This window comes from Phyllobates terribilis, unplaced genomic scaffold (assembly GCF_046119375.1).
Source record: "Phyllobates terribilis strain yellow unplaced genomic scaffold, ASM4611937v1 Scaffold_9__5_contigs__length_417890890, whole genome shotgun sequence".
In the NCBI taxonomy this organism is placed as follows: domain Eukaryota; kingdom Metazoa; phylum Chordata; class Amphibia; order Anura; family Dendrobatidae; genus Phyllobates; species Phyllobates terribilis.
This window is the reverse complement of record NW_027362769.1, coordinates 172,973,192-172,997,787: the sequence shown is the minus strand read 5'-3', so window position 1 is coordinate 172,997,787 and position 24,596 is coordinate 172,973,192. Positions and strand designations below refer to the sequence as shown.

Genomic DNA, 24,596 nt, shown 5'->3' with positions numbered 1-24,596 from the left:
CTCCATTCACTGTATATAGGAGTGATGGTCGCACACGCTCACTATCACTCCGTTCACTGTATATAGGGGTGGTGGTCGCACACGCTCACTATCACTCCATTCACTGTATATAGGAGGTGGTCGCACACGCTCACTATCACTCCATTCACTGCATATAGGGGTGGTGGTCGCACACCCTCACTATCACTCCATTCACTGCATATAGGGGTGGTGGTCGCACACGCTCACTATCGCTCCATTCACTGTATATAGGGGTGGTGGTCGCACACGCTCACTATCACTCCATTCACTGTATATAGGGGTGGTGGTCGCACACGCTCACTATCGCTCCATTCACTGTATATAGGGATGGTGGTCGCACACGCTCACTATCACTCCATTCACTGTATATAGGGGTGGTGGTCGCACACCCTCAATATCGCTCCATTCACTGTATATAGGAGTGGTGGTCGCACACCCTCACTATCACTCCATTCACTGTATATAGGGGTGGTGGTCGCACACCCTCACTATCGCTCCATTCACTGTATATAGGAGTGGTGGTCGCACACGCTCACTATCGCTCCATTCACTGTATATAGGGGTGGTGGTCGCACACGCTCACTATCTCTCCATTCACTGTATATAGGGGTGGTGGTCGCACACGCTCACTATCTCTCCATTCACTGTATATAGGGGTGGTGGTCGCACACGCTCACTATCGCTCCATTTACTGTATATAGGGGTGGTGGTCGCAGACGCTCACCATCGCTCCATTCACTGTATATAGGGGTGGTGGTCGCACACGCTCACTATCGCTCCATTCACTGTATATAGGGGTGGTGGTCGCACACGCTCACTATCGCTCCATTCACTCTCTATAGGAGGTGGTCGCACACGCTCACTATCTCTCCATTCACTGTATATAGGAGTGGTGGTCGCACACACGCTCACTATCGCTTCATTCACTGTATATAGGGGTGGTGGTCGCACACGCTCACTATCGCTCCATTCACTGCATATAGGGGTGGTGGTCACACACGCTCACTATCACTCCATTCACTGTATATAGGGGTGGTCGCACACGCTCACTATCGCTCCATTCACTGTATATAGGGGTGGTGGTCGCACACACTCACTATCTCTCCATTCACTGTATATAGGGGTGGTGGTCGCACATGCTCACTATGGCTCCATTCACTCTCTATAGGAGGTGGTCGCACACGCTCACTATCTCTCCATTCACTGTATATAGGGATGGTCACACACGCTCACTATCGCTCCATTCACTGTATATAGGGGTGGTGGTCGCACACGCTCACTATCACTCCATTCACTGTATATAGGAGGTGGTCACACACGCTCACTATCGCTCCATTCACTGTATATAGGGGTGGTCGCACACGCTCACTATCGCTCCATTCACTCTCTATAGGAGTGGTGGTCCCATACGCTCACTACCGCTCCATTCACTCTCTATAGGAGTGGTGGTCGCACACGCTCACTATCACTCCATTCACTCTCTATAGGAGTGGTGGTCGCACACGCTCACTATCGCTCCATTCACTGTCTATAGGAGTGGTGGTCGCACACGCTCACTATCGCTCCATTCACTCTCTATAGGAGTGGTGGTCGCACACGCTCACTATCGCTCCATTCACTGTCTATAGGAGTGGTGGTCGCACACGCTCACTATCACTCCATTCACTGTATATAGGAGTGGTGGTCGTACACGCTCACTATCACTCCATTAACTCTCTATAGGGATGGTGGTCGCACACGCTCACTATCACTCCATTAACTCTCTATAGGGGTGGTGTTCGCACACGCTCACTATCGCTCCATTCACTGTCTATAGGGGTGGTGGTCGCACACGCTCACCATCGCTCCATTCACTGTATATAGGAGTGGTGGTCGCACATGCTCACTATTGCATCATTCACTCTCTATAGGAGTGATGGTCGCACACGCTCACTATATCTCCATTCACTCTCTATAGGGGTGGTGGTCGCACACGCTCACTATCGCTCCAATCACTGTATATAGGAGTGGTGGTCGCACACGCTCACTATCACTCCATTCACTCTCTATAGGGATGGTGGTCGCACACGCTCACTATCGCTCCATTCACTCTCTATAGGGGTGGTGGTCGCACACGCTCACTATCGCTACATTCACTGTCTATAGGGGTTGTGGTCGCACACGCTCACTATCGCTCCATTCACTCTCTATAGGGGTGGGGTCGCACACTCTCACTATCGCTCCATTCACTCTCTATAGGGGTGGTCGTCGCACACGCTCACTATCGCTCCATTCACCGTCTATAGGGGTGGTGGTCGCACACGCTCACTATCGCTCCATTCACTCTCTATAGGGGTGGTGGTCGCACACGCTCACTATCGCTCCATTCACTGTCTATAGGGGCGGTGGTCGGACACGCTCACTATCGCTGCATTCACTGTCTATAGGGGTGGTGGTCGCACACGCACACGCTCACTATCACTCCATTCACTGTATATAGGGGTGGTGGTTGCACACGCTCACTATCGCTCCATTCACTCTCTATAGGAGTGGTGGTCGCACACTCTCACTATCGCTCCATTCACTGTATATAGGGGTGGTGGTCGCACACGCTCACTATCGCTCCATTCACTGTATATAGGGGTGGTGGTCGCACACGCTCACTATCGCTCCATTCACTGTATATAGGGATGGTGGTCGCACACGCTCACTATCACTGCATTCACTGTATATATGTGTGGTGGTCGCACACCCTCACTATCGCTCCATTCACTGTATATAGGAGTGGTGGTCGCACACCCTCACTATCACTCCATTCACTGCATATAGGGGTGGTGGTCGCACACCCTCACTATCACTCCATTCACTGCATATAGGGGTGGTGGTCGCACACGCTCACTATCGCTCCATTCACTGTATATAGGGGTGGTGGTCGCACACGCTCACTATCGCTCCATTCACTGTATATAGGGGTGGTGGTCGCACACGCTCACTATCGCTCCATTCACTGTATATAGGGATGGTGGTCGCACACGCTCACTATCACTCCATTCACTGTATATAGGGGTGGTGGTCGCACACCCTCACTATCGCTCCATTCACTGTATATAGGAGTGGTGGTCGCACACCCTCACTATCACTCCATTCACTGTATATAGGGGTGGTGGTCACACACCCTCACTATCGCTCCATTCACTGTATATAGGAGTGGTGGTCGCACACGCTCACTATCGCTCCATTCACTGTATATAGGGGTGGTGGTCGCACACGCTCACTATCTCTCCATTCACTGTATATAGGGGTGGTGGTCGCACACGCTCACTATCTCTCCATTCACTGTATATAGGGGTGGTGGTCGCACACGCTCACTATCGCTCCATTTACTGTATATAGGGGTGGTGGTCGCAGACGCTCACCATCGCTCCATTCACTGTATATAGGGGTGGTGGTCGCACACGCTCACTATCGCTCCATTCACTGAATATAGGGGTGGTGGTCGCACACGCTCACTATCGCTCCATTCACTCTCTATAGGAGGTGGTCGCACACGCTCACTATCTCTCCATTCACTGTATATAGGAGTGGTGGTCGCACACGCTCACTATCGCTTCATTCACTGTATATAGGGGTGGTGGTCGCACACGCTCACTATCGCTCCATTCACTGCATATAGGGGTGGTGGTCGCACACACTCACTATCTCTCCATTCACTGTATATAGGGATGGTCACACACGCTCACTATCGCTCCATTCACTGTATATAGGGGTGGTGGTCGCACACGCTCACTATCACTCCATTCACTGTATATAGGAGGTGGTCACACACGCTCACTATCGCTCCATTCACTGTATATAGGGGTGGTCGCACACGCTCACTATCGCTCCATTCACTCTCTATAGGAGTGGTGGTCGCATATGCTCACTACCGCTCCATTCACTCTCTATAGGAGTGGTGGTCGCACACGCTCACTATCACTCCATTCACTCTCTATAGGAGTGGTGGTCGCACACGCTCACTATCGCTCCATTCACTGTCTATAGGAGTGGTGGTCGCACACGCTCACTATCGCTCCATTCACTCTCTATAGGAGTGGTGGTCGCACACGCTCACTATCGCTCCATTCACTGTCTATAGGAGTGGTGGTCGCACACGCTGACTATCACTCCATTCACTGTATATAGGAGTGGTGGTCATACACGCTCACTATCACTCCATTAACTCTCTATAGGGATGGTGGTCGCACACGCTCACTATCACTCCATTAACTCTCTATAGGGGTGGTGTTCGCACACGCTCACTATCGCTCCATTCACTGTCTATAGGGGTGGTGGTCGCACACGCTCACCATCGCTCCATTCACTGTATATAGGAGTGTTGGTCGCACACGCTCACTATTGCATCATTCACTCTCTATAGGAGTGATGGTCGCACACGCTCACTATCACTCCATTCACTCTCTATAGGGATGGTGGTCGCACACGCTCACTATCGCTCCATTCACTCTCTATAGGGGTGGTGGTCGCACACGCTCACTATCGCTACATTCACTGTCTATAGGGGTTGTGGTCGCACACGCTCACTATCGCTCCATTCACTCTCTATAGGGGTGGTGGTCGCACACGCTCACTATCGCTCCATTCACTCTCTATAGGGGTGGTCGTCGCACACGCTCACTATCGCTCCATTCACCGTCTATAGGGGTGGTGGTCGCACACGCTCACTATCGCTCCATTCACTCTCTATAGGGGTGGTGGTCGCACACGCTCACTATCGCTCCATTCACTGTCTATAGGGGCGGTGGTCGGACACGCTCACTATCGCTGCATTCACTGTCTATAGGGGTGGTGGTCGCACACGCACACGCTCACTATCACTCCATTCAATGTATATAGGGGTGGTGGTTGCACACGCTCACTATCGCTCCATTCACTCTCTATAGGAGTGGTGGTCGCACACTCTCACTATCGCTCCATTCACTGTATATAGGGGTGGTGGTCGCACACGCTCACTATCGCTCCATTCACTGTATATAGGGGTGGTGGTCGCACACGCTCACTATCGCTCCATTCACTGTATATAGGGATGGTGGTCGCACACGCTCACTATCACTGCATTCACTGTATATAGGTGTGGTGGTCGCACACCCTCACTATCGCTCCATTCACTGTATATAGGAGTGGTGGTCGCACACCCTCACTATCACTCCATTCACTGTATATAGGGGTGGTAGTCGCACACCCTCACTATCGCTCCATTCACTCTCTATAGGAGTGGTGGTCGCACACGCTCACTATCGCTCCATTCACTGTATATAGGGGTGGTGGTCGCACACGCTCACTATCTCTCCATTCACTGTATATAGGGGTGGTGGTCGCACACGCTCACTATCTCTCCATTCACTGTATATAGGGGTGGTGGTCGCACACGCTCACTATCGCTCCATTCACTGTATATACGGGTGGTGGTCGCACACGCTCACTATCGCTCCATTTACTGTATATAGGGGTGGTGGTCGCACACGCTCACTATCGCTCCATTCACTGTATATACGGGTGGTGGTCGCACACGCTCACTATCGCTCCATTCACTGCATATAGGAGTGGTGGTCGAATACGCTTACTATCGCTCCGTTCACTGTATATAGGGGTGGTGGTCGCACACGCTCACTATCGCTCCATTCACTGTATATAGGGGTGGTGGCCGCACACGCTCACTATCGCTCCATTCACTCTCTATAGGAGGTGGTCGCACACGCTCACTATCTCTCCATTCACTGTATATAGGAGTGGTGGTCGCACACGCTCACTATCGCTTCATTCACTGTATATAGGGGTGGTGGTCGCACACGCTCACTATCGCTCCATTCACTGTATATAGGGGTGGTGGTCGCACACGCTCACTATCTCTCCATTCACTGTATATAGGGGTGGTGGTCACACAAGCTCACTATCACTCCATTCACTGTATATAGGGGTGGTCGCACACGCTCACTATCGCTCCATTCACTGTATATAGGGGTGGTGGTCGCACACACTCACTATCTCTCCATTCACTGTATATAGGGGTGGTGGTCGCACATGCTCACTATCGCTCCATTCACTGTATATAGGGATGGTCACACACGCTCACTATCGCTCCATTCACTGTATATAGGGGTGGTGGTCGCACACGCTCACTATCACTCCATTCACTGTATATAGGAGGTGGTCGCACACGCTCACTATCGCTGCATTCACTGTATATAGGGGTGGTCGCACACGCTCACTATCGCTCCATTCACTCTCTATAGGAGTGGTGGTCGCATACGCTCACTACCGCTCCATTCACTCTCTATAGGAGTGGTGGTCGCACACGCTCACTATCACTCCATTCACTCTCTATAGGAGTGGTGGTCGCACACGCTCACTATCGCTCCATTCACTGTCTATAGGAGTGGTGGTCGCACACGCTCACTATCGCTCCATTCACTCTCTATAGGAGTGGTGGTCGCACACGCTCACTATCGCTCCATTCACTGTCTATAGGAGTGGTGGTCGCACACGCTCACTATCACTCCATTCACTGTATATAGGAGTGGTGGTCGTACACGCTCACTATCACTCCATTAACTCTCTATAGGGATGGTGGTCGCACACGCTCACTATCACTCCATTAACTCTCTATAGGAGTGGTGGTCGCACACGCTCACTATCACTCCATTCACTCTCTATAGGAGTGGTGGTCGCACACGCTCACTATCGCTCCATTCACTGTCTATAGGAGTGGTGGTCGCACACGCTCACTATCGCTCCATTCACTCTCTATAGGAGTGGTGGTCGCACACGCTCACTATCACTCCATTCACTCTCTATAGGAGTGGTGGTCGCACACGCTCACTATCGCTCCATTCACTGTCTATAGGAGTGGTGGTCGCACACGCTCACTATCGCTCCATTCACTCTCTATAGGAGTGGTGGTCGCACACGCTCACTATCACTCCATTCACTCTCTATAGGAGTGGTGGTCGCACACGCTCACTATCGCTCCATTCACTGTCTATAGGAGTGGTGGTCGCACACGCTCACTATCGCTCCATTCACTCTCTATAGGAGTGGTGGTCGCACACGCTCACTATCGCTCCATTCACTGTCTATAGGAGTGGTGGTCGCACACGCTCACTATCACTCCATTCACTGTATATAGGAGTGGTGGTCGTACACGCTCACTATCACTCCATTAACTCTCTATAGGGATGGTGGTCGCATACGCTCACTACCGCTCCATTCACTCTCTATAGGAGTGGTGGTCGCACACGCTCACTATCACTCCATTCACTGTCTATAGGAGTGGTGGTCGCACACGCTCACTATCGCTCCATTCACTGTCTATAGGAGTGGTGGTCGCACACGCTCACTATCGCTCCATTCACTCTCTATAGGAGTGGTGGTCGCACACGCTCACTATCGCTCCATTCACTGTCTATAGGAGTGGTGGTCGCACACGCTCACTATCGCTCCATTCACTGTATATAGGAGTGGTGTTCGCACACGCTCACTATTGCTCCATTCACTGTCTATAGGGGTAGTGGTCGCACACGCTCACTATTGCATCATTCACTCTCTATAGGAGTGATGGTCGCACACGCTCACTATAACTCCATTCACTCTCTATAGGGGTGGTGGTCGCACACGCTCACTATCGCTCCATTCACTGTATATAGGAGTGGTGGTCGCACACACTCACTATCTCTCCATTCACTCTCTATAGGGATGGTGGTCGCACACGCTCACTATCGCTCCATTCACTCTCTATAGGTGTGGTGGTCGCACACGCTCACTATTGCTACATTCACTGTCTATAGGGGTTGTGGTCGCACACGCTCACTATCGCTCCATTCACTCTCTATAGGGGTGGTGGTCGCACACGCTCACTATCGCTCCATTCACTCTCTATAGGGGTGGTGGTCGCACACGCTCACTATCGCTCCATTCACCGCCTATAGGGGTGGTGGTCGCACATGCTCACTATCGCTCCATTCACTCTCTATAGGGGTGGTGGTCGCACACGCTCACTATCGCTCCATTCACTCTCTATAGGGGCGGTGGTCGGACACGCTCACTATCGCTGCATTCACTGTCTATAGGGGTGGTGGTCGCACACGCTCACTAGCACTCCATTCACTGTATATAGGGGTGGTGGTTGCACACGCTCACTATCGCTCCATTCACTCTCTATAGGAGTGGTGGTCGCACACGCTCACTATCGCTCCATTCACTCTCTATAGGAGTGGTGGTCGCACACTCTCACTATCGCTCCATTCACTGTATATAGGGGTGGCGGTCGCACACGCTCACTAGCACTCCATTCACTGTATATAGGGGTGGTGGTTGCACACGCTCACTATCGCTCCATTCACTCTCTATAGGAGTGGTGGTCGCACACGCTCACTATCGCTCCATTCACTCTCTATAGGAGTGGTGGTCGCACACTCTCACTATCGCTCCATTCACTGTATATAGGGGTGGCGGTCGCACACTCTCACTATCGCTCCATTCACTGTATATAGGGGTGGCGGTCGCACACGCTCACTATCGCTCCATTCACTGTATATAGGGGTGGTGGTCACACACGCTCACTACAGCTCCATTCACTGTATATAGGGGTGGTGGACGCACATGCTCACTATTGCTCCATTCATTGTATGTAGGAGGGGGTCGCACACGCTCACTATCGCTCCATTGACTGTATATAGGGGAGGTGGTCGCACAAGCTCACTATTGCTCCATTCACTGTATATAGGAGTGGTGGTCCCACACGCTCACTATCGCTCCATTCACTGTATATAGGAGTGGTGGTCGCACACGCTCACTATCGCTCCATTCACTGTATATAGGGGTGGTGGTCGCACACGCTCACTATCGCTCCATTCACTCTCTATAGGAGTGATGGCTGCACACGCTCACTATCGCTCCATTCACTGTATATAGGGGTGGTGGTCCAACACGCTCACTATCGCTCCATTCACTCTCTATAGGAGTGGTGGTCGCACACGCTCACTATCGCTCCATTCACTGTATATAGGAGTGATGGTTGCACACGCTCACTATCGCTTCATTCACTCTCTATAGGAGTGATGGTCGCACACGCTCACTACCGCTCCATTCACTCTCTATAGGAGTGGTGGTCGCACACGCTCACTATCTCACCATTCACTGTATATAGGAGTGGTGGTCGCACGCGCTCACTATCGCTCCAGTCACTGTCTATAGGAGTGGTGGTTGCACACGCTCACTATCGCTCCATTCACTCTCTATAGGAGTGATGGTCGCACATGCTCACTATCGCTCCACTCACTCTCTATAGGAGTGGTGGTCGCACATGCTCACTATCGCTCCATTCACTCTCTATAGGAGTGATGGTTGCACACGCTCACTATCGCATCATTCACTCTCTATAGGAGTGATGGTCGCACACGCTCACTATCGCTCCATTCACTCTCTATAGGAGTGGTGGTCGCACACGCTCACTATCGCTTAATTTACTGTATATAGGGGTGGTGGTCGCACACGCTCACTATCGCTTCATTCACTGTATATAGGGGTGGTGGTCGCACACGCTCACTATCACTCCATTCACTCTCTATAGGGGTGGTGGTCGCACACGCTCACTATAGCTTCATTCACCCTCTATAGGGGTGGTGGTCGCACACGCTCACTATCGCTCCATTCACTCTCTATAGGAGTGGGGGTCGCACACGCTCACTATCGCTCCATTCACTCTCTATAGGAGTGATGGTCGCACATGCTCACTATCGCTCCATTCACTCTCTATAGGAGTGATGGTCGCACATGCTCACTATCGCTCCATTCACTCTCTATAGGAGTGATGGTCGCACACGCTCACTATCACTCCATTCACTGTATATAGGAGTGGTGGTCGCACACGCTCACTATCTCTCCATTCACTCTCTATAGGAGTGGTGGTCGCACACGCTCACTATCGCTCCATTCACTGTATATAGGGGTGGTGGTCGCACACGCTCACTATCGCTCCATTCACTGTCTATAGGAGTGGTGGTCGCACACGCTCACTATCACTCCATTCACTGTATATAGGAGTGATGGTCGCACACGCTCACTATCGCTCCATTCACTGTCTATAGGAGTGATGGTCGCACACGCTCACTATCGCTCCATTCACTGTCTATAGGAGTGATGGTCGCACACGCTCACTATCGCTCCATTCACTGTCTATAGGAGTGGTGGTCGCACACGCTCACTATCACTCCATTCACTGTATATAGGAGTGATGGTCGCACACGCTCACTATCGCTCCATTCACTGTATATGAGTGATGGTCGCACATGCTCACTATTGCTCCATTCACTGTCTATAGGAGTGGTGGTCGCACACGCTCACTATCACTCCATTCACTCTCTATAGGAGTGATGGTCGCACACGCTCACTATCGCTCCATTCACTGTATATAGGAGTGGTGGTCGCACATGCTCACTATCACTCCATTCACTCTCTATAGGGGTGGTGGTCGCACACGCTCACTATCGCTCCATTCACTCTCTATAGGGGTGGTGGTCGCACACGCTCACTATCGCTCCATTCACTGTATAAAGGAGTGATGGTCGCACACGCTCACTATCGCTCCATTCACTCTCTATAGGGGTGGTGGTCGCACACGCTCACTATCGCTTTATTCACCCTCTATAGGGGTGGTGGTCGCACACGCTCACTATCGCTCCATTCACTGTAAATAGGAGTGATGGTCGCACATGCTCACTATCGCTTCATTCACCCTCTATAGGGGTGGTGGTCGCACACGCTCACTATCGCTCCATTCATTCTCTATAGGAGTGGTGGTCGCACACGCTCACTATCGCTCCATTCACTCTCTATAGGAGTGGTGGTCGCACACTCTCACTATCGCTCCATTCACTGTATATAGGGGTGGCGGTCGCACACGCTCACTATCGCTCCATTCACTGTATATAGGGGTGGTGGTCGCACACGCTCACTATCACTCCATTCACTCTCTATAGGGGTGGTGGTCGCACACCCTCACTATCTCTCCATTCACTGTATATAGGGGTGGTGGTCGCACACACTCACTATCGCTCCATTCACTGTATATAGGGGTGGTGGTCACACACGCTCACTACAGCTCCATTCACTGTATATAGGGGTGGTGGACGCACACGCTCACTATTGCTCCATTCACTGTATGTAGGAGGTGGTCGCACACGCTCGCTATCGCTCCATTGACTGTATATAGGGGAGGTGGTCGCACAAGCTCACTATCGCTCCATTCACTGTATATAGGGGTGGTGGTCCCACACGCTCACTATCGCTCCATTCACTGTATATAGGAGTGGTGGTCGCACACGCTCACTATCGCTCCATTCACTGTATATAGGGGTGGTGGTCGCACACGCTCACTATCGCTCCATTCACTCTCTATAGGAGTGATGGCTGCACACGCTCACTATCGCTCCATTCACTGTATATAGGGGTGGTGGTCCAACACGATCACTATCGCTCCATTCACTCTCTATAGGAGTGGTGGTCGCACACGCTCACTATCGCTCCATTCACTGTATATAGGAGTGATGGTTGCACACGCTCACTATCGCTTCATTCACTCTCTATAGGAGTGATGGTCGCACACGCTCACTATCGCTCCATTCACTGTATATAGGGGTGGTGGTCGCACACGCTCACTATCGCTCCATTCACTGTATATAGGGGTGGTGGTCGCACACGCTCACTATCGCTCCATTCACTGTATATAGGAGTGGTGGTCGCACACGCTCACTACCGCTCCATTCACTCTCTATAGGAGTGGTGGTCGCACACGCTCACTATCTCTCCATTCACTGTATATAGGAGTGGTTGTCGCACGCGCTCACTATCGCTCCAGTCACTGTCTATAGGAGTGGTGGTTGTACACGCTCACCATCGCTCCATTCACTCTCTATAGGAGTGATGGTCGCACATGCTCACTATCGCTCCACTCACTCTCTATAGGAGTGGTGGTCGCACATGCTCACTATCGCTCCATTCACTCTCTATAGGAGGGATGGTTGCACACGCTCACTATCGCTTCATTCACTCTCTATAGGTGTGATGGTCGCACACGCTCACTATCGCTCCATTCACTCTCTATAGGAGTGGTGGTCGCACACGCTCACTATCGCTTCATTCACTGTATATAGGGGTGGTGGTCGCATACGCTCACTATCGCTCCATTCACTGTATATAGGGGTGGTGGTCGCACACGCTCACTATCACTCCATTCACTCTCTATAGGGGTGGTGGTCGCACACGCTCACTATCGCTTCATTCACCCTCTATAGGGGTGGTGGTCGCACACGCTCACTATCGCTCCATTCACTCTCTATAGGAGTGGGGGTCGCACACGCTCACTATCGCTCCATTCACTCTCTATAGGAGTGATGGTCGCACATGCTCACTATCGCTCCATTCACTCTCTATAGAAGTGATGGTCGCACATGCTCACTATCGCTCCATTCACTCTCTATAGGAGTGATGGTCGCACACGCTCACTATCTCTCCATTCACTCTCTATAGGAGTGATGGTCGCACACGCTCACTATCTCTCCATTCACTCTCTATAGGAGTGGTGGTCGCACACGCTCACTATCGCTCCATTCACTGTATATAGGGGTGGTGGTCGCACACGCTCACTATCGCTCCATTCACTGTCTATAGGAGTGGTGGTCGCACACGCTCACTATCACTCCATTCACTGTATATAGGAGTGATGGTCGCACACGCTCACTATCGCTCCATTCACTGTCTATAGGAGTGATGGTCGCACACGCTCACTATCGCTCCATTCACTGTCTATAGGAGTGGTGGTCGCACACGCTCACTATCACTCCATTCACTGTATATAGGAGTGATGGTCGCACACGCTCACTATCGCTCCATTCACTGTATATAGGAGTGATGGTCGCACATTCTCACTATTGCTCCATTCACTGTCTATAGGAGTGGTGGTCGCACACGCTCACTATCACTCCATTCACTCTCTATAGGAGTGATGGTCGCACACGCTCACTATCACTCCATTCACTGTATATAGGAGTGGTGGTCGCACATGCTCACTATCACTCCATTCACTCTCTATAGGGGTGGTGGTCGCACACGCTCACTATCGCTCCATTCACTCTCTATAGGGGTGGTGGTCGCACACGCTCACTATCGCTTCATTCACCCTCTATAGGGGTGGTGGTCGCACACGCTCACTATCGCTCCATTCACTGTATATAGGAGTGATGGTCGCACACGCTCACTATCGCTCCATTCACTCTCTATAGGGGTGGTGGTCGCACACGCTCACTATCGCTTCATTCACCCTCTATAGGGGTGGTGGTCGCACACGCTCACTATCGCTCCATTCACTGTAAATAGGAGTGATGGTCGCACATGCTCACTATCGCTTCATTCACCCTCTATAGGGGTGGTGGTCGCACACGCTCACTATCGCTCCATTCACTCTCTATAGGAGTGGGGGTCGCACACGCTCACTATCGCTCCATTCACTCTCTATAGGAGTGATGGTCGCACACGCTCACTATCGCTAAATTCACTGTATGTAAGGGCGGTGGTCGCACACCCTCACTATCGCTCCATTCACTCTCTATAGGAGTGATGGTCGCACACGCTCACTACCGCTCCATTCACTGTATATAGGATGTGGTCACACACGCTCACTATCGCTCCATTCACTCTCTATAGGAGTGGTGGTCGCACACACTCCCTTCTGCACCATTCACATAGGGGACGCTGTTCTCAGGATCAATGGGGATCACAGCAGCTGGACCCTCAACGATCATACATTTATCATGTATACTGAGCAAGGTGATAAATAATGTTTTTAGGATACCGGTATTCCCATAAATTACACTGATCACGTAATGATGGGATATGTGATATCTGTTCCCTTGGAGCCCCACTAAGGGACCTCCAAAAATGACCTTAACAGCGGTCCTGATTCATGATCACAGTGAAGCAGAGTTTGTATAAGGAGTCGATGGCGTATACGCAGTGCAAGTCTATGGGGAGGCAGCCAAATACAGGGACAGTATCCCCATCATAGTGAACAGTGGGGTCCAAACTGTGGGGGGCCCCAGGAACTAGACACTTACCACATATGTGGATAAGTGATGCATTCCTGTTGTGGGAAAAGCTCTATAATACTATAGGGGCACAGTACGTCCACATGGGACTAATTCACAAAATTGGCAAAATTTGCTTGGATTTGGTTTCATCTGAATGGAGTTGTTTGGCAGCAAATCAGCAGTGTGAATATAGCAGATACCGGAGGGGAATGCAGAGCTACGGGCTTTCCTTCTCCCAAGTACTACCCTCATATACCCTCATATACCCATATACCACGGCGCAGGCTGAGTGTAGTGGGTGGATCAGGGAAATGCTGTAGATATAGTATATCTTGACTTCAGCAAAGCATTTGACAAAGTATCTCACACCATCATTATTGAAAAAATGACCAAGTATGCAATGGACCAGGCAACTGTTAGGTGGATTCATAACTGGCTTAGTGATCGGACTCAAAGGGTGGTTGTAAATGGCTTCACATCCAGCTGGATGAATGTCTCAAGTGGGGTACCACAGGGCTCTGTCCTGGGACCTGTATTGTTCAACATCTTTATCAATGATTTAGATGAAGGAATTGAGGGTAAATTGATTAAATTTGCTGATGACACAAAGCTAGGAGGGATAGCTAATACTAGAGAAGAGAGAGAGAGGATTCAAAAAGACCTAAATAAACTGGAGCAGTGGGCAGCAACCAACAGAATGGTTTTTAACAGGGAAAAATGCAAAGTCCTACATCTGGGCAATAAAAATGAAAAAAGCATCTACAGAATGGGAGGAATAGAGCTAAGCAACAGTACATGTGAAAAAGACTTAGGTATACTAATAGATCATAGACTGAACATGAGTCAACAGTGTGATGCAGCAGCAAAAAAGGCAAATACAATTCTGGGATGTATTAACAGAAGCATACAGTCTAGATCACGTGAAGTCATTATCGCACTTTACTCCTCTTTGGTCAGACCTCATCTGGAATACTGTGTACAGTTTTGGGCACCACATTTTAAAAAAGACATCGACAAACTGGAGCAAGTTCAGAGAAGAGCGATCAGAATGGTGACTGGTCTGCAAACCATGTCCTATGAGGAACGGTTGCAGGATCTGGGAATGTTTAGCTTGCAAAAAAGAAGACTGAGAGGAGACTTAATAGCTGTCTACAAATATGTCAAGGGCTGTCACATTGTAGAAGGATCATCTTTATTCTCATTTGCACAAGGAAAGACTAGAAGCAATGGGATGAAACTAAATGGGAGGAGACACAGATTAGATATTAGAAAAAACTTTTTGACAGTTAGGGTGATTAATGAGTGGAACAGGCGGCCACGAGAGGTGGTGAGTTCCCCTTCAATGGACGTCTTCAAACAGAGGCTGGACAGACATCTGTCTGAGATGATCTAGTGAATCCTGCTTTGAGCAGGGGGTTGGACCAGATGACCCAGGAAGTCCCTTCCAACTCTACCATTCTATGATTCTATGATAGTATTGGGGTCCCCCCGACACTCTGCTCCCTTCACCTTCCTGTCATCACCTGAATTTTATCTTCTGTTTCTGCAGTCGGACATTTTTCAAGGTAAGATTCTTTGTGCTTTCCTTTCCTAATTCCCAGTTCTGCCAATGAAGACGTTTGCAAACCTCGAACCCCAAGATGTTGTCCTTCTCTTTCACCTTCCTGCGTATAATACAGCGGGGCCGGGCCTCCGAGGAGACGTGTCTCTGTAATACACACATGTGGCCAGAGTGGGGTCATAGTCACAGACGGTTCTTACATAGGACTGTTTCTGGGTGCTGTGGATGGGATATGCACTCACCAGCTTGATTGAGGGGCTCCGGCTCTGTCCCCCGAATGGACAGGAGTCCAAATTTCTCATATGAACTGGTCCAAGCATCGCACCCCAAATTCTGAAGTGAATACAGCTCCTCGTGAAACGTCAGCCTGCGGAGCAAAGATAGGTCAGTAAATGATTGTCCCCCTCACCGCACAGCCCCAAGCTCCGGGTATTACAGGGGTCCAAAAATACAAACACGGAAAAAAATAAACATTCTAATTTCAACCTTTTATTTTATATCATTTTTCCAGTTCTCCGTCTGCAGTGTAAAGAATGGTGGTTTTCAATCCAGTCGCTATGATTCTATCCAGGGTTATTTTCATGATTATTACATTGTATATCAGTATAAATAAGAGGACAAAGGTGTATATATTTCCTCCATGCATCCGAAATGACAGCCTCCATTCTTTACACTGCAGGCTGCATTCAGACTACAGGAAAATGATGCAGAGTAAAGATAAGGCACAATGAGACTACTACGCTTATGAGACACAGAGAAGGGTACAGTCAGGCGGTATATAAACACTGAATACAGATACATACCCAGCACAAAAAATGGAGCCGAAAGGGGTCTCATCTGGTGCCGCTTTGAATGGGGGGAGGCAGCAAATGTTCTTGTGCCTCCATATTCATCTATGGGAGTTCATATAATACCAAGCAGCGTGCCCGGCTATGGAGGTGAATACAGAGCTGAGCTCGGGCAGCGGCACGAGGAGAATGGTTTTGTCTATCAGTCATTACGCTATGTTCACACATTGCGATTTTTTTATGCGTTTTTTATGCAAATTCTCAGTTGCGTTTTACAGCACCAGCAAAGTCTATGACATTTCAGAAATCTCACGCACACACATTGGTTTTTTTTCCTGACTGTTTTGTCAAAAAGCTGCGTTTTTGCTAAATGCAGAACGTCACTTCTTTCAGCATTTTTGCAGCGTTTTTCACCCATAGAAAGCAATGAGTAGTGCAAAAACGCTACAAAAAACACAGCAAAAAACTCTGGCATCAGGTTTTGCTGTGTTTTTGGTGCCAAAATCTGAGGAAGCTAACTCCAAGTTATTTTTTATGCACTAAACTTTATTAGCATGCACAATAGGCAAATGAACACTGACAAAACTGCAGTAAAAAAAAACGCCGCAAAACCTGCTTGACATTGCTTCTTTACTGCCAAGAGAACAGGTTTTGCCTGCGGAAAAAAACACATCAAAATCGCAACGTGTGAACATAGCTTTGAAATGGTTTCTGGTTCTGGAAAACTCCGGTCCCTCGGCTGCAACTTGATTTAAAAAAATTACAGAAAGTTTTTGTTTCTGCTCCCGGTGTCTGTTATTGTCTGACGTACTGACGACACATCGCAAGTGCTGCAGCCAATCAGTGATCTCAGTGGCTCTGCTGTCTATTCGGGCAGAACCGCTGAGCTCGGTCATTGGCTGTAGGGCTCCCGATGTGATGTCGCACTGCAGCCAATACTGATGTTAGCGCTGGACCCCGGGAGGGGGAGTAAAGTGTGGTTTGCTTCTTTTCTAACAAAATGCTCCCAGGGACCAAGATTTTCTGACAGTTGACATCTCCTTTAATGTTCAAATATCTTCAAATTGCTGCTCCGAGCAAGGAGTGTCTTCTGCATGGGCATCACTGTCTCCAGTCGTCTCTGTTCCAGGTCGTCTCTGTTCCAGGTCGTCTCTGTTCCCGGTCGTCACTGTTTCTGGTCGTCGTCTCTGTTCACAGTCATCTTTGTTTCTGGTCATCACTGTTTCCGGTCGTCTCTGTTTCCAGTCGTCTCTGTTCCCGGTCATCTCTGTTCCCAGTCGTCTCTGTTCCCGGTCGTCTCTGATCGTGGTCGTCTCTGTTCCCAGTCGTCGCCTCTGTTCCTGGGCTTCACTGTCTCCAGTCGTCTCTGTTTCCGGTCGTCTCTGTTTCCGGTCGTCTCTGTCTCTGGTCGTCTCTGTTTCCGGTAGTCTCTGTCTCCGGTCGTCTCTGTTTCCGGTCGTCACCGCTGCTGGATGACAGCATTCATTTCTAGGTACAGGAGACCCCACCACTTCTGGCATGGTGAGAGAGGGGCTGCCTTCTGGACTTCCAATCATTTTGCACCTAAAGGGACTTAAAGGGTTATTCCTAACATTCCCAAGTTGTCACCAATCTACAGTATATTGTGCAAATTGTCTGATCGCTGGGGGTCCGACTGCTGGGAAGGGGCTGTGAGTGTAGAGGAGTCGGGACGTGCCCACCACCCCTGCCATTCTTCTTTATGGGGTAGCTGTGGCCGGCGGAGCGCTGACCTCCCATAGTCATTGGAGGGGGCGGCAGCAGACCGGACTGCTCCATCTCATCCAGGTGGAGGCTCGGGACCCCTGTCCCACTGACCGGAGGGACCCCACGCTCATACACGTATTATCTCTCCTTGCTGTCAAACCCTTTAATTTTGAGTTTTTAATCTTAGGGTGAAAAAAAATAAAAATAAATCTATTCTCTGACAACAATCAGAACATTATCTGCGGATACAATGAGAAGATATAATGATATATGGTGACACAGACACACGGGCGCGGTACTACACCATCAACCACCGGACGGACGCTTCTGCCGCAATATTGTACATTTAAAGGGGCAGCCCCACTAAAAAGCACTAATGACCGGTCAATAAGGGGGTGTCTGGTCACTAGGACCCCACCAGCCCCCAACACTAACCAGGGCTGGTATATATAACTAGGCAGAGCACAGGATACAGCTCTGGGGCCTGTAGTGACGTCACAAGTCGTGTCTATCTCCTGTATAAAACCACCCACAAGCCATTAACACCTGGTCAGACGCTGCAGACATCAATATCAGACGCGGTTCTGGTGACTTTCTCTCCTCACGGCTTGCTCGTCTTGTTGGCAGCCATGATCCGTCTCCTAGGTAACGGGACGCGGCTCTGTGTGGTGGTGGTGAAGAGCGTTGCTTGGCAACGACGGCAGCCGCGCGAGGTCAAATCTGTGAGAAGACGAAGCAGTAAAAATTGCGCTGGGGGCGCAAATTCTCCCGCTAAAACGTCGTCCACGTGGATGAATAACGCACATCGTGAATGGAAGAGTCTGCTGAGCGGTAACCAGACAGGTATCAGCCGATGGTGCTTCATAATAACCTAAATGTCGGGTATCTGTATGTAGCAGGGTGAAAATCTGCTCACATTTTGTTTCCTTTTGGCAGCGGAGGCAACACTGAGGACACTAGGGGTTAAATGCAGATGTAGAGGTAAGATGGCGCCATTCCAGTGATGTGGAGAACCGAGCGCCAACTGAAACCATGGAAAATGCCTCCAAAACCGCCATTTCTCTTTTCACGGCCTCCAGTGGTAGCGGTGTAGGGTCCAGCTGCGGTAGTCTCGGAAACTGGGCCGGCACCTGGTGTATGTGGCCCCTGGAGGGCAGAGTCCCGGGGCCCGCTCTCCGCCATCACTTTTTTCCCTCCTCACCTTCCAGGCGCCATAACTTCTTTCCTGGTTCTTTCTGGGGTTCCTCTTCTTTTTTCGTTATGAGCTGTCGTTTTTATCGTCCCCATTTTGGGCGTGTGACGCTCCGAGGCCTTATTCACAGATATGTCACGTGCCGTCACAGTTCAGGATGTGTGAACGACGCCCAAGACCTCGTTCAGATACGTCACGTGCCGTCACAGTCCAGGATGTGTGAACGGCGGCCGAGGCCTCGTTCACAGATACGTCACGTGCCGTCACAGTCCAGGATGTGTGAACGGCGGCCGAGGCCTCGTTCACAGATACGTCACGTGCCGTCACAGTCCGGGATGTGTGAACGGCGGCCGAGGCCTCGTTCACAGATACGTCACGTGCCGTCACAGTCCGGGATGTGTGAACGGCGGCCGAGGCCTCGTTCACAGATACGTCACGTGCCGTCACAGTCCGGGATGTGTGAACGGCGGCCGAGGCCTCGTTCACAGATACGTCACGTGCCGTCACAGTCCGGGATGTGTGAACGGCGGCCGAGGCCTCGTTCACAGATACGTCACGTGCCGTCACAGTCCAGGATGTGTGAACGGCGCCCAAGACCTCGTTCAGATACTTCACGTGACGCCACAGTCCAGGATGTGTGAACGGCGGCCGAGGCCTCGTTCACAGATACGTCACCTGCCGTCACAGTCCGGGATGTGTGAACGGCGCCCGAGGCCTCGTTCACAGATACGTCACGTGCCGTCACAGTCCGGGATGTGTGAACGGCGCCCGAGACCTCGTTCACAGATACGTCACAGTCCGGGATGTGTGAACGGCGCCCGAGGCCTCGTTGACAAATACGTCACGTGCCGTCATAGTCCGGGATGTGTGAACGGCACCCGAGGCCTCGATCACAGATGCGTCACGTACCTTCACGGTCCGGGATGTGTGAACAGCGCCCGAGGCCTCGCTCACAGGTCATGGGCTATCACGGTCCGGGATGTGTGAACGGCGCCGGAGGCCTCATTCAGATACGTCCCGTGCCGTCACAGTCCGGGATCTCACCTCCATTTTTTTTTTATTTCTGTCCAATTCAATGCAGATCAAAATGAGAAAAAAAAACAGAAATCGCATGGACGGCGGCCGAGTGTCATCCGAGCTGCACGTTTTGCACCAGGTACAAGAAACGTGGAATTTTATTTATTTATTTTGAATATTTTATTTTTTATTTTCATGTGATGCCAAACTTATGGCAAAAATGCTCAAAAGGACCAAGAGTGGATGAAGGTTGGATAAAAAATCTTGTAAACCCCTCGACACCCTTATGAGAAATTGCAGCTTGTTTTTTTTTTTATGTACTATTTTTTTTTTATTTATTTTTTTTTAAAACCTTTTTTTTGTGCTGAAAAAATGCAGTATTAGTAAAGTAAATTAGATTTCTAAATTCTCATTTGCACGGCGTATTTTTTTTTTTTCCCCTTATTTTTTTTTTACTTGTGGATACTTCTGCAAACTATACACTGCCCAGTCAAAAGGCAGCAAAAAAGAAAACAATTCCAATTTATTTCTACGGGAAATACACTTTACTCTTCATATGAGGAGGAGTTTTTTTTTTTCCTAAAGAGGTGGAAATAAAGAGAGTGCACATCACTTCTTCTATGAAGATGATCCTGAAATAAGCGTCTCCAGAAATTGCACTGTCCAGTCAAAAGGCAGCAACAAAAACTTGTCCAAAACTCTTCAGGAAAATGAAAAACTCACCAAAACCAGAGAGTTTCCTGAAGTGGTTTCTGCTTGAAAAACTGCTAGTTTTTTTAACTGTACTGAAAACTCCGTGTGAACTAAGGCTGTGGCCACACAGCGAGCGAGGGATCACGGTGTCGCATCTAACGATTTCCTATGAGGTCGCAGGTTACAATGTCACAGATCACGACACAGAGCTGCAAATGTTTCCAAATGTGTTTGATTTTTCGTTGCTGGTTGATTGCCGCACATTTTTACGTGTCCACAACTTGCAAAATCACAACTCCAAAATAGTTGTGTGAGAACTATTTTTGGTGAGACGAGTTGTCTGAAAATTGCGACACATGAAACGTAGATTGGTCTTATTACCGGTAATGAAAGGACATAAGATAAATGAGATCCAGACTAATCCGATCCCGACTTTCATTGATTCTCAGCCGTGATCCGCTAATAATGGAGTCTCGCGGCCTCTCGTGCGTGTGGCGCAGATTGCAGGTGTATTTTATAAGCGGAGAGCGGATCGGTGTTTAAGACTCGGGGATAAGTGGGATTAATGAAGCACTAATGAGATCAGTCTGTGTATACACGGTGAGTCATGCTCCACGGGGGCCATAAATCAGCGCTCCCGGGCCAAGCAGCAGAACTGGGCCCTCTGCCCGTCCCTCCCAAGCACAGCCATAAATAAAAAAGGCCACTGTACGGCTCCTGACGGCCGCTCTCCCTGCAGGAATTACAGCAGCACATTCATCACTTTAATGCTTGTACTTTGCAAATTAAAGCTGTCACCGCACAGCGAGGAGCGCAACTTAAATCTTTGACGTCCTTCCATTTTCACTGACACCCCCCCTCGCTCTTCATCCTTTCATCCTTCTCTATGAATTTTCACTGGCTGACAAGTGTCTGTATCCTGGTACAAGTGTTTGTCTTCCAGATGTTGTCCAGAGTGGGAATTATTTATTTATATATATATATATATATATATATATATATATATATATATATATATATATATATATATATATATATATATATATATATATATATATATATATATATATATATATATTTTATTTTATTTTTTTTAATTTATGAAGGAAATTGGCCCAAATAGAACATTGGTCTAGAACCTTACGGCTCATGTGCGCTGGCCGCCGGTCTGTGCGGTAGTGTATGGAGGCCATGCAGCAAAGTGCTAAGGCCCTATCAGATCCCAGATATTCCCCCCTCCCCCCAAGACAATGGCCCCGATTCCTTAAGACTGGTGCTGTGTGATCTAGTATTAATGAGGGGCGTGCAGGAATAAGATCTGCCGAATTCATTATGAGCTGCATTCCTCTTAATAAACTTGGCGCATCGTCTAAGTGGCATGCACCTCACCGGAAATGTTACTCTAGTCAGTGACTAGAGTAACATTTCTAGCGTAAGGAACACTGCCACTTTTGAAGAATTTGACAGGTGGGCGTAGCCACAAGCAGAATACTGAGTGCAACTGTGGAGATAACTCAGGTCTGTGCAGGATAAGTAATGTAATGTATGTACACAATGATTGCACCAGCAGAATAGTGAGTGCAGCTCTGGAGTATAATACAGGATGTTACTCAGGATAAGTAATGTAATGTATGTACACAATGATTGCACCAGCAGAATAGTGAGTGCAGCTCTGGAGTATAATACAGGATGTAACTCAGGATCAGTAATGTAATGTATGTACACAGTGACTTAACCAGCAGAATAGTGAGTGCAGCTCTGGAGTATAATACAGGATGTTACTCAGGATAAGTAATGTAATGTATGTACACAATGATTGCACCAGCAGAATAGTGAGTGCAGCTCTGGAATATAATACAGGATGTTACTCAGGATCAGTAATGTGATGTATGTACACAATGATTGCACCAGCAGAATAGTGAGTGCAGCTCTGGAGTATAATACAGGATGTAACTCAGGATCAGTAATGTAATGTATGTACACAGTGACTTAACCAGCAGAATAGTGAGTGCAGCTCTGGGGTATAATACAGGATGTAACTCAGGATCAGTAATGTAATGTATGTACACAGTGACTGCACCAGCAGAATAGTGAGTGCAGCTCTGGAGTATAATACAGGATGTAACTCAGGATTAGTAATGTAATGTATGTACACAGTGACTGCACCAGCAGAATAGTGAGTGCAGCTCTGGAGTATAATACAGGATGTAACTCAGGATTAGTAATGTAATGTATGTACACAGTGACTGCACCAGCAGAATAGTGAGTGCAGCTCTGGGGTATAATACAGGATGTAACTCAGGATCAGTACAGGATAAGAAATTAATTAAAATGAATTTCACATCTTGAGAACGTCAGAATAAACATTTTGAAAACAATTAGCCTTGGAGACTTTGTAGTGTCTGTCTGTACGTTCACCATATATGATGCACGGTCCAGCAGGGTATGATTTCGGCAGTGCGACATGCTGGGATCTTGCAGGATATAAATGTACATAATGTAATGTCTTTCACCATATTCCGGTTCTCGGCCCCATAAATTATCTAATCTTTCTGTTCCCCAGGATATAAAGATTGAGTGATAACTCCGAGGTCAGGAGTGGAGGACTCCAGAGTCACAGCACTCAATGATTATATCATAGTCAATAATCTTCTCCCGTGACCCCGTCCATCCCTGATCCTACACATCATAACTATTCAGCAATAAGGAAATGAGAAAATCTGAGTTGATATGGAAAGCGATTGCGAAACTTCTTTCATAGTATTCTTCATATTTTCAGCCCACAAAATATCTCCATTCAGGGTAATCATAATTCTGCTATTTACTACCCATATAATACCGCCACATAGTGCCAAGATAATACTGTCATATAGAGTCTGCACCATATGGTCACAAGTAATATACAGTATCCAAAAGATGCTCCCCGATGGTGGGACTATTTCGGACACTTATGGCATAACCTGTGGCCACGCCATAAATGTCTGAGCGAGATGCAGTATAATACCGCCATATGGTTACCACGTACTGCTGCTGCTCCGTTCTCACTATCATCACCCATTCCTAAATAATATCCGATACTTGTAGATGATGAATTCTGGGACCCTAGATAGTTTGTGATCTGGATCTTTACCATCCGCTCTGATCAGAAGTCAAACACCCAAACTTTTCTTTAGTTTTATCACCATTCTTAGGACAGAACTTAGTGCCTTCTTAATTTGGACGAATAGAGGATTTTTTCTTTTCTTGGAGGCTGACATTGTCTAAAATCCACCTTTGTCCCCCATGGTTTACACTGCGGCTTTGCTTGTTCGCCTTACATGTTATGGAAAATCACCTCTTTATAGCGGCAAGGACAGAATGATTATAAAATACAAGCAAGTAAATCACAAAGGAAAGAAAGCAAATCATCGGGGAACGACACCCTAGTACAGAGGGAGATGATTCCTAATATGTCGGCGGAGTTTATTATCACTTTATTAGAG

General features: G+C 48.8%; 1 protein-coding gene across 2 annotated transcripts in view; it reads right to left on the bottom strand.

Moving 5' to 3' along the window:
- CFAP65 (cilia and flagella associated protein 65) overlaps positions 1-18,907 on the bottom strand; it is an 87,341-nt gene extending 68,434 nt beyond the window's left edge. For both annotated transcript variants that reach the window (XM_073647378.1, XM_073647377.1), the window contains exons 1-3: positions 18,759-18,907; positions 15,942-16,066; positions 15,662-15,846 (exon numbers count right to left, since the gene is read on the bottom strand). In XM_073647378.1, the coding sequence (XP_073503479.1) occupies positions 15,662-15,846; positions 15,942-16,019 (263 nt within the window). In that variant the 5' untranslated portion in view covers positions 16,020-16,066; positions 18,759-18,907. The remainder of the gene's footprint in view (positions 1-15,661; positions 15,847-15,941; positions 16,067-18,758) is intronic.
- Positions 18,908-24,596: the final 5,689 nt, after the last annotated feature.